The 12,462-nt window shown below is 30.0% G+C and overlaps 1 protein-coding gene across 3 annotated transcripts in view; it reads right to left on the reverse strand.

The window, feature by feature from the left end:
- The window catches only part of NBEA (neurobeachin), a gene marked incomplete at both ends in the record, with an annotated part of 593,662 nt that overhangs the window by 439,362 nt on the left and 141,838 nt on the right, over positions 1 to 12,462 (reverse strand). For all 3 annotated transcript variants that reach the window (XM_084235096.1, XM_084235095.1, XM_084235094.1), the window contains 5 exons: positions 843 to 951; positions 7,800 to 7,892; positions 10,699 to 10,796; positions 10,893 to 10,955; positions 11,632 to 11,711. In XM_084235096.1, the coding sequence (XP_084091222.1) occupies positions 843 to 951; positions 7,800 to 7,892; positions 10,699 to 10,796; positions 10,893 to 10,955; positions 11,632 to 11,711 (443 nt within the window). The remainder of the gene's footprint in view (positions 1 to 842; positions 952 to 7,799; positions 7,893 to 10,698; positions 10,797 to 10,892; positions 10,956 to 11,631; positions 11,712 to 12,462) is intronic.

A 12,462-nucleotide genomic window follows, 5' to 3' on the forward strand; every position in this document is an offset into this window, starting at 1 on the left:
TTTCATACACCATACATCACTTTTCACTTGGTTATTTTCAACATTTTAAAAATATAAAACTATGCTTAGTTCATGGCCATACAAAGATGAAGGAAGAACTATGACCACTGTAGATTAGTTGCAGGAGAGCAGAATTAAGATTAATATAAGGGAACATGCCTAATATTGTATTTGTATTTTAAAACAAAATATTTAAAAACAAAAAAAAATAAATTTCATTAAAAATACCACACTTAAGCTACATGGACACCTATTAGAAATGATGAGAAAGGGATTTCTGAGTTGAAATGATATCTAGGGCTTCTTCCAAATATAATGTTTTATAAATAATTCTTACCTACAATTTATATCAATAATTAGTCTAGGTTAATGTTGGCAGTGACAACATATTGGGAAGAGAGGAGGAGAGAGGAAAAAAAGAAAAAAAAGAGGAAGTTGAGGGTAAGAACTATAATATAATATATAATGGGTATAGATGATGTGAGAAAAACTGTATAAACTCAATTAGCCTCTCCATACTCAAAGAAAAACTCTTAAAACATTAAAAAATTGACAAATGGCAATTTGTCTTTGATTTTTTTGAACTCTATACAAAAATCTATCTTTAGGTTTAATAAAAACTCCTGGGTACTGAAACACACACACACACACACACACACACACACATACACACACGCACACACACACAAATGCATTTGAATATGCTTCAAAATGAAATTTTTAAGTATATGTTCATCTTTTTTTAATGATTACTGATTTTTTTACATTATCTGCTGATCTCAATCACAGGGGATTTCCAATGGATACATTTAAAATTATCAGACATTTTTTTTCTATTTTACCTCGTAAAGAGTGTTGTATGTAGTGACAGTCACAGTGTTTGTATGCAACATCAGTCTTTCTCCCAGAAGAGTGAAAAGACTATGAGTATGCATAATTTCAACTTTTCTCCTAGAGAAAAAGGGGGGAAAATATTATGAAATACAATGAATCTTCTAATTATATAATTCCAGGGTTAAAAAAAACAATCTATAAGCAGGTACTAAATTATATAAATAATTGCTTTTACTAAATTCCATCTACAAAAGAAATCAAAGTTTATAGAAGGGTTGTTTTCTAAAGTCCCAAAACTAATATTTAAACACTTACCAAATAAAATATCTGAACAAACTATTGTTACCATAGGTTTCCCAACAAAGCACCCATTGTGCTCTCCTTCCTGCCCTTACCCCACCATTTTCTACTCGTCCCCTCCTCTCTTGAATGTCTCAGATATGTGGTAGCTTTCAAGGGTCAGTCTTATAGTTTGTCTTTGTCTGATCCTTTGTTTTATTTCTCTAGATTCCACATATAAGTGAAACCATCATGACTTTCTTTTTCTCCTTCTGGCTCACTTCACTTAGAATAATACTTTCAACTTTAATCCATGTTGTGCAAATGGCATGAATTTATCTTTTTTAATTGCTGAGTAGTATTCCATTGTGCATATATACCACATCACCTGGATCCACTCATCTGTCCTGGGGCAGTTAGGCTGTTTTCATATCTTGTTTATTCTAAGTAGTGTTGCTATAAACATAGAATTGCAGGTTCCCTTTCAACCTAGGAGTGGAACTGTTGGGTCACATAATAGATCCAATTTTAGTCTTTTGAGGAATCTCCACACTTCTTTCCATAGGGCCCAAATGAGTCTGCATTCACACCAACAGTATAAAAGGGATCCGTTTACTCCATACCCTCAGCAGCCCATTTTTGCAGTTTTTGATATGGGCCACTCTCACAGGTATGAGGTGTTATCTCATGTAAGGTTTTCATTTGCATTTCCCTGCTCATAAGTGATGATGAGCACTTTTTCAAATGTCTACTGGCCATCTATATATCTTCTTGGGGAAAGTGTCCATTTTGTTCTTCTGACCACTTTTTGATAGGGTTATTTGCTCTTGTTGATTTGTTTGAGCTCTTTGCATATTTTGGATATCAATTTCTTGTCAGATGTATGGTGCGCAAATATTTGCTCCCATTCTGTGGGGTACCTTTGTTTTAATGATAGTTTCTTTCACATTGCAGAAAGCTTTTAGTTTGATGTAGTCCCATTTTTTTTTTATTTGTGCTTTAATTTTACTTGCTGTTTGAGTTCCCAAAGACATCTCTGAACTAATGCTGTTAAGGAGCTACTTAAGTTTTCTCTTCTGCATTTTATGGCTTCAGGTCTTACAAATCTTTAATACAATTTTAGTTAATTTTTGTTTACACTATGAAATAATGGTCTAATTTTATTATTTTGCATGTTGCTGTCCAGTTTGTTGAAGAAATTTTCCTTCTCCAATGTATTAGTTCCTTGTCATAGATTATACACATAATTGTGGGTTTATTTCTGGCCACTCAATTCTATTTCATGTTTGGTGTATCTATTTTTATTCCAATACCATACAGTTTCTACAGCTTTGTAGTACAGTTTGAAGACTGGAGGGTGATACCTCATTTCTTCTTCTTTTTTGTCTGGATTGTTTGCTATTTGGAGTCTTTAAAGTCCCATATAAATTTCAATAGTATTTGTTCTATTTATTTAAATAATGTCACTGAAACTAATAGGGATTATACTGAACTTGTATATTTCTTTGTGAGATGTGGCCATTTTAACAATGTTTATTCTTCCAATTCCCAAATAGGGAATATCTTTCTATTTTTTTTGCATATCCTTCTATATTTTTAATAAGGTCTTATGATTTGCTCCTGCTTTGTTAAGTTTATTCCCAGATATTTAATTCTTTCTGATGCAATGATAAATGGAATAGCCTTCTTGATTTCTCTATCTTCTTGTTCATAGTATGCATATAGGAACAACTGATATTTTGGAAACTGATTTTATAAATTGTCACTTTGCTGTATTAATTTATTGTTTTCAATCATAACCTTGTTTCAATTTGAGGTCAGTCCCCACCGTCACTGCTAAACGCACATATGCACGAATCTGCATTCTGGACATTTTATCTAAGTGGAATTATATAATACAAGTCATTTACATCTGGCATGTTTCACTTAGCAAAATATTAGAATTCATTAATGTTATAGTATGCATGAGTAGTTGATTGCCTTTAAATTATGCAATAGTATTACATTGTATATTCATACAATTATTTTCTTTATCCATTCATCAATAGATGGAATTCTGCCTTGTTTCTGCTTTTTCCTATTATAAATCATGTTGCTAAAACCATTCACACAACAGTCTAAATGTGAGTCTATGTTGTCATTTCTCCTAGTAGATAACTAAGCCTGGAAATGTTAGGTTCTATGGAGTTCATTATATTTTTTAATAAATTAGAAAATCCTTTTGGAATGGTGGCTGTAGCATTGGAAAATCCTGTTGGAATGGTAGCTGGAGCATTTTACATACTCATCAGTAATGGAGATTTAATAAATTGTTAAATGTTATAGTTTTGCTTGTACTTAAATTTTTTTTATATTTTTATTGATTCAGGAGTTATTTACAAGTATGCTATTTTCCAAATATGTAACAATTTCCCAAATCTCTTCCTGTTGATTCTTATTTAATTTTCTTGTCAACATATTTCATTTGCTCTCAATTATTTTTTAAAAAGTTATAAACATCATTAATTCTTTAATTATAAAAGTAACATAATTGTGTGAATTAAAATAGGGGCAAGGAAAATAACCCACAATCCACCATTCTAATATGATCACTGTTACCTCTTCATTTGCAAATGTTCACATGGTTATAATAATGATGTCCATATAGTTTAGAATCTTACTTCGTAAGAAATTTTTTTTAATTTTATATATATTTTACATCATTCTTCCTTTTTGGACAATGCATGTTTTCTCCTCTCAGGTGTAGTCCTTGTAAAATTCCCACCACCAATTCATCTGTACACCAGCACCATTGAGACTTATTTAGAATAAATCATTGCGTCCAAAAAATTTTTTAAGTTTTCAATAAATTTCAATAAAATACTAATTCAGCCTAATGCATACTATAATCCAGGGAATGTTGTATATATGTACCTGAACACAATCTTCTACATTTAGGTAGAGTGTTCTACAAATGTCAACATACATACAACATGATGTGGGTTAGGAATGGTGAAAACAGGCTTTCATTAATTGTTATTAGTTATTAAAAGGAAATGATTCTAATATTTTATTACTAAATAGAGCTGTGATAAGGTTGTGGCATTGGGTTAAAGAAACCTCTTTTTATTCATGATTTCTAAGGAATTTTAATGAATTTAATGGCTAATATATTTTATCAAAATGTGGGTATCTATTATTATAATTATTATTCATAAAATTAAAATCATATTAAATGATATCCTGATTTTAAACTATCCTTATACTTTATAACTACACTCAACTTTGTTACAAAGTATACTTAAAAAAATGTATTTTTATTTCCAGGGGAATTAAGCTATTCATCTCCTTTAACTACAGTTTATAACCAGTTTTGGCATCAAGTCTGCATTAATTTCATTATGTGAAACAGTGGCTCCTTCTTCTATCTTGTCAATGGAACATAAAATGAATAAATCAGTTTTGGGATTTGGTTGTTATTCTGTTAATATTCTTGCTCTGTTAATTGGCATCTGCTCATTATTTGTTTCCTTTTACTATCTAAAGTTGAAAATTAAGCATAAAATTGAAAACCTAGTGGAGAAAAGGCCAAAACACATTTCTTCTTTCAATAAAAATATTTACAAAGAAAAATTCCCTCTACCAGTTAGATCAATGCTCGAAGTATAAATAAACCAAAGTTTCAGTATTTTTTGAGTCTAAGCATTTCATAATTTACACAATGATTTCTTGTTATGAATTATTTTAAGTATGTATAGTTTTATTTTCATAGTTTGAATTTTATCATTTTTTTCTGTTTAACTGCACTGTGTGTGAAAATTCATTTGTATTATAATAACTTATTTATATTTATGGAAACAATTTTATGGCTTCATTTGAACAATTAGTGTTTTTTTGCTTGGGAAATACATATATATACACACAAATAATCAAGCCAATTAATTATATTGTTCTCATTTATATTGTTCTTTTGTTGGTGTTTTTTAAAAACAGAAGACTGCTAACATCGCTGAACTATTTTAGTTTGTCTTCAAATTTAGTTAATTGTGCTTTCTATACTTCACCTACACTGTTAAGTGTACAAGAATTTGAAAATCATTAACTTCCGGGTAAACTGGACTGTTTTCTATTGCATGGTGCTCCTCTTTAAAAGAGTCTCATCAATTTTTTTGCCTTACAATGTTATTTTAGTATTCTTAAATATTGGTCTACCAGCCTTTATCATTTATTTTAATATAATTTTTACTTGTCTAAATGATAATGATGGTGTAAAATATTAGAGCTTTTACACCCAATTCATATTTTCCCCCTCAGTCAGATCTTCCCAATATAGGTAATCATTTTTCTTGGATTCCTATTTCCTTATCAATCTCACATTTTAAATAGATGTTAGTTTTTATAGCAGTTTTCTGGTACACAGCAAAATTAGGCAGAAAATACAAAGATTACCCTATGTATTTTCTGACCCAGGTACACAAGTCTTCCCCCATTATCAATATCCATCTACCAGGTAGTACACTGTTACATTACAGATCAGCTTTCTGTTGAGATATAATTGACAAGTAGTATTATAGTGATTTAGGTGTATAACACATGATTTGGTGTGTGTGTGTGTATATATATATATATGTGTGTGTGTGTGTGTATGTGTGTGTATGTATGTATGGAAAAAATTATCACAGTAGTTGAGCTAACATCCATCAACTCAAGTAGTTAGAATTTTTTCTTGTAAGAATTTTTAAGATCAACACTCGGTAGTTTTTAAATATACAATACAGTAATGTTAACTATACATGACATTCATGGAGTTATTACTCTCAATGGTTAACTTTTCATTTCCAGAAGTTATGTTTGATTATTTTTAAACTACATTGTTTCAGTACTATCTTGCTTCTTCAGAATTATTTCCCCTATTATGCTCAAATATTTTTGTTGTTTTGATTTTATTTTTGCAGGTGAAAACTTTCTTTTGTGTGTAATTTCCTCTGGAATTATTTGGAAAAACAATCCCTTATATGGTTAAAATTGTGTGGGAGCATCTTTTTTTCCTAGAGGATACTTTGGCTCCCTTTTCTGCTCTTTAATATCTTACAGTCGCTGCTTTACATTTTTTGTATTTGAAGTTACAGAGAAACTTAAGGTCAGACTCAACATCTATCCTTTTATTTGCACATTGCTGACCAAAGAATTCTTTACTTGCATTTAATACCAACAGTATAGTGTCCTGATGACCGTTTTAGGAAAAACTTTGTTAGCACACAGTACGCTACTGTAATATATTTGTAACTTTTATCATTTGTGCCTTCTATCGTTTTGTCTCTAATCCTTTTAGAATTATATATTCTCATCCACAGATTATATATTATAACAACAGATTTCATGTTCCTTTGATCTTCTTTCAATTTCCTTTATAATTTATGTGATGGGTTTCTCCAATTTTTCCCCAAGTTTTGTTAGTTCACAAGTCAAAACTGACATGTTATATTCTACCATTTCTTACAAATTCTTGATATTGTCTAGTACCTGTTCTTTCTCTGAAGCATGTTTATGTCTTTATTTTTAAACTTACGGTAAAAATTTTAATCACAATTATTATATATTACAAAGTAATATTTTTCTAGTGAATATTCTTCCTCTATTGGTTAGTTTTATTTATCTTTTCTATACTTGTACATTTTAAAATGTGTTATCTTAGTATTTTTTTAAATGTTGCATCTAAGGCTATAATTCTTTATTATCTTTTCTAGTTAATTTCTTTTACATAATCAAAGTTAAGAATAATCCTTATCTCATGTTAAAAATATATATGCTTTTCACTTCTAGTATTCTATAACTTCATATACTTCTAATTCCTCACATATGTGTAACTCAACAATTCTAGTTTTGTTGCAATTATTCTCTATATCTACAATGTCTCTATTCTCCCTCACTTAACTATTTATTTGGTACCAAAATGAAAGCAACACCTACTCTTCTAGTCTGTCATATTAGAGATGTCTTATCTGGATTTTATGCAGTTTTTATGCATGGTATCAATAAAATCTTGACAATATTTGAATAACACAAAGAATTATCAATGATGAGGTTCTAAGTAGAGCAGCCATCTAGCAATACTTAAATGGCATTTTTACTTCTTTTGGCTTATGTATATAGAAAATGGATGTAAGAATATTATACACACATATAATAACATACTATTAAAAAAAAAGCCTGCTTCAATAAATTAGTAGTTGTTCCTTACTGGAAAGGTCATTTTAAAATGCATCTAAGTTCTGGACATTAGGGAATAATAGACATAGTCCAGGATCTTCAAATCACAAAAGTAATCAATAAATCTCAATGTGAGAAAAGAACATAAACAAATAATAAATTACTCAGCATGTAAGCAAAAAAAAAAAAAAGCTTTCAGGGAGACCTCAATATACATGGTATTCACTGTGTAAAAAAACTTTCACTGAAATTATATTTGTCTTTACTACTTTATTTAGTAAAAGATTTTTTTACATCCCTCAAATTAACTATAGTCTCTTTTCAGGAAACAAATAGGAATAAACTGCATTACTGAAATTGTGATTCTGTTCTTTAACCTACTAATACGAATTATCTTCGAAGCTATTATTTTTATATTATAAAATTACCCAGTCAAATTATGTTACATTTGACACAACACTTATCAGAATACAGTTTAGGCAGATATTTCTACTTACTTGTGGCCTAAATGCTTCAGGAAGTATCCCAGAACCTTCAAAGCTTGAACCCAAATACTTTCACTTTTAGAAGCCAATAATTTGTAGATTACCCTAAAATATATAAATGTTATCTTTTAAATACCGATAAATATTAAAAATACAAACACTGTACACTTTACAAATAAACCATAAATATATAAAGTATCCCTTAGATGTTTAAATTCACTGAAAACATTTAAAACTGGCATGTTTAATATTTCTTTAAACTTGTCCTTCAAATACATACCAAAACAGGCAAAGTGAAAAGTTGTTTATAAATACTCCGTCCCAGCACAATGAACAGAAATTTCCAAGTTATAAGCTTAGTTAAATTACATGTCCTCTTCTTCTAGGATTGCCATCATACTCGTAATTGATGACCAATGCCTTCCTGGGTGTGGCTAATCAATCTATGGCTAGATAACTGCCCTATTATTTCTCTTTTTTAAGTATTTGGAATTAGGTATAAGGAAAAATAACTTGTCTTTGTTGCACTTTTGAATTAGAAAATGATTTAAAAGGGCTAAACAATGGGATAGCTTTGTTTTGTTTACAGAGACAAAACTATATAAGCAGAGCAGCCACAACAGCAGTAGAGAAGACTAACTTGTTTCCTGAGAGCTTTCAAATTTCCGGTTTCATAGTGAACCCACACCACCACTTGAAGAACATATCCTACACAAAAAATGATACAAGCCAATAATAACTAAAAAATATTTTTAAAAAATTCTTAGTTTCAAGTAAATAAATAAATCTTTGGGGCTCCCCTGGTGGCTCAGCAGTTGAGCGCTGGGCTGCAAAGCTGCTGGCAGCCTCTACAGTGCTGGTTCGATCCCCAGCCACCGGGGAGGGTCCCACATGGCGTGCAGACCTCTCCTGCCATGCCCGCTGCTCCCCTTAGCAATGTACTTCGTCAGTCTGCCTGTTCTGTTCCCCGCTCTGGCTCTGGTGAATTCTTTCACCCTCCCACGCTTCTGACTGTACCCAGAGCTTGTATAAATGAATAAATAAATCTTAAAAAAAAAAAAAATTCTTAGTTCCTCTCCTCTTGAGATCTCTGTAACAAACAGAAGTATTCTGTTTTTGTTAAATTAGATTGAAAAGTTTTGGGCCTCCGTGGTGGCACAAGGGGTTAAGTCTCAGCACTATGAAGCGATCTGCAGCCACTGCAGACCAGTTCCATCCCAGGCCAGGGAGCAAAGCCACATGGTGTCACAGCAGACCTCTCCTGCCTCACCTGCTGCTCCCCCAGCAATGTATTTCAGTCAATCTGCCTATTCTGTTCTCCACTCTGTCTCTAGTGAGTCCTCTCACCCCCTGCACCTCTAGACCATACCGCAGTTTGCATAAATAAATAAATCTTTAAAAGTTTTCTATTATTTAAAGCAAAAAAATCTCCACTAAACGGTAAATGAGTCTAACCTATGCTTCACTTAAAATATTATATGAGCAGGGGCATATTTATTATAATATTTATAGATGCTTTAGAAACTTTATCCCATCTTTTTCAGGAAATATAAGTTTCCTAGAAGGAAGAAAGGGAAAATAGTAACTATATTCTTTTGCAACTAATTCTAGAATTTAAGGAGGTGCTCTGGGTGTGGCAGTGGTAAGTCTATAAAATGAGGGTGTAATTTATTATATTCAATACATTCTGAATAAAATGTTATACTTAAAAGATGATAAACTGATAATAAAGGATGTAGTATATTTCTTATATCCTTTTATTGACAAAAATAATGACATCTATTTTATCATTAACCAATTATAAATTAAAACAGAAACTATTTATACTGCTTTTATGATTTATCAACTAAAGAATAAACCATGAGAAGAGGCAAAATTTAGAGTGATTTTTTTAATAGATTTTTTTCAAGAGCTTCAAGTCTCAAAGTGAATGTACATTTATGCCTATATCTATTTTCAGAATTTTTAAGAATCAAGATCAGAAACAGAAAAATGCAAGTATGACATAGAAAAGACACACATGTTCAAAAAAGAAGTATTCAGGAAATCATGAGAAATAATATTTCAAAGAAAATATATCATTAAAACCAAAGGAAACGCTCACAATCTAAACTGTGACTATACTCAAAGATATGGAATCAAAAACTCCCATATAACTCATATTTTCTGGGAATAATTTTGACTTGTGGGAAAAAATTGCAAGGTGTATACAGAGTCAACAGAAATTATGACATTTAAGACATGAAAATATCTAAGGCCATTACACATCCTCAAAAGGGTTTTCTTCACAATTAGGCAAGGGTTTCCTGAGAAACAAGTTATAGACACAGTATTGCAATAGTTTGAATATGAAATTTGCTAAATAATCATTTAATGAATGTTTAATTGTAGTGTAATAAGATAGGTGAATCCTAATTCATTTTCTCAAGCTTACTTACTATATTCAGCCAGAAAATTATCTAATCTTTGTAAGACAAGTAATTGTCTATTCTTTTCTTCAAGGATTTCCAGGTATAAATTTATCACATTTTTAGCAGCCCTTTTCTTATCAAAAGACCTTCCTTAAGTTCAGTTAAAATGTCACCAGAGTTAAAATAAATTCATTCTCTTTATTCATTTCTTAGTTTGTATGAATTATTAGTAATCAGGAATTCTCCTACAAAACATTACTTGAAATGTCTTTACCATAGGAAGAAGGATTTAATTACTCTACTTGAGTCATAACACACTTTTTATATAGTTCATCACTTTCTTCCAGTATTAGAGATTTAGTAGCAAATTTTTACATTTATTTCCTTCTTATGCATAATATTTTGCTATATGTATTCAAAATTTCATAGAATAGAGGTGATTCTTAGGAAGAAAAATTGTGTTCAATTAAAGTCTACTAATGTTACTAATGTAATCTTACCTTATTCCATTTCTTTGATCAAATGCTGGTATCATTGAGGCTGGGTGTTCTGACATTAAAGCCACTAGTAGCTGTAACACATCATGAATATTTTCATCCTGCATAATAAGGATCATCAACATTTATTTAGTTAAACTTGTATTCTAATGCTTTGAATAAAATAATGAAAATGAAAGAACCAGACCATGTCCTACCTCATGCATTGTAAGTAGGTAATTCAATATACTCTGAAGTTCATCTTCCTTGACTCCACGATCCTAAATGTAAAAAAAGTATTATCTAATTTAAACCTAATAATTAACTTTAATTCGATAGGCATTAAAATCATTTTAAATTAGTGATGTTTTATTTAAAGTATGTTACTCATAATTTGTTATCTACCTTAATTGAATTTAAATAAGTAAATATTTAGAAAACTATTTTTTAAAGTTGCTAGTATTTGGTTCACCTTTACCATCAAAATTTAGTATATTGTAATCATCTAACACTATCGAAATTACTATTTCTGAACTACTTATTCTCTCTTTAAAATAGGACAAATTACTACAAAACTTTACAATACCAATTATTATGCACTTTATTTTTACTTTCAATTGTCTTTAATATTTTAAAAATTCTGTGATTAAAATATATAATATGACCTTTACCAAATAGTAATATATGCCATTTTCTAGGAACATAAACCATTTTCTAGAATATTAATGTTATGCAATTCTTAAGCACATGTTCCCCGTCCAATTACATCCCATGTTATTAAAGATCTCAGAGTATTTCACACAAAAATTAAAATGCAACAAAATTACTACTAAGATTTACAGAATTTTGAAAGCAATTCATAAACCAGTTACTGCAACTTTTCAATAATGATTTTAAACTATGACAATTCTTTTCATGTAATATATTGCAATTATAAAACATGTAAAATTATTTTACCTTTAGAATGAGTTGTTTTAGAAAAAGAAGCATAAATGCCCGTAACGATATAATTTCTTTTTGTGATGGCCGAGGACCATCTAGAATAAAACAGAAAACAAATTTAAAAAACAGGAAAAAATACCTCATAATAATAAATTTCAGATTTTTGGCCACTGAAAATTAATCACTAATGCAAGACTAGGAGGAAAGAATTACTTTTTAAAAAAATTATAATATATTCCTATCATTGACAAACATATAATGAAACATTCATATGACACCTTTTACCTACTTTAACTTTATAGGATTCCTTTTCCCTCCTCACATCCAAGTTTTCCAATACTTCTTCAATCATCAATTACACGGTCTTAATTTAAAAACGGTCTCAAATTTCACTTTCATATATTATAATAAACAGAAAATGACCCAAAATTCAACTGTATTTATTTGTTTTGCAGCTTTTTTCTTCCTCATAACTAGTATGTACCAAATACATATTACAGTGTACACTCAATGGATGCTTATGTGTCATTAAATAAAAATTACTATGAATAGTCAAAATAAACATATCAATTCCTTCAAAACATCTATCAAAGTAGTTAATTACACATAAGAAATTACCAATAAAAATGAGAAAATGCAGTGATATATGCAAATTATATTGAACATATGATTATACTTTTAAAAATGTAGTTAGAGTGATTATTGTCTTTAAAAATCAAACCTTTCAAGAAGTAACCAGGATTAATTTGGCTTCTTCATAAGTTTCAAAACTGCAATCCCTTTATGTATAATTTACCATTCATCTGCCCTTAATATTACAAATGCATCTTTTGATCTACAAGCATA

The sequence above is a fragment of the Talpa europaea genome (genome assembly GCF_964194135.1).
Source record: "Talpa europaea genome assembly, chromosome: 6".
In the NCBI taxonomy this organism is placed as follows: domain Eukaryota; kingdom Metazoa; phylum Chordata; class Mammalia; order Eulipotyphla; family Talpidae; genus Talpa; species Talpa europaea.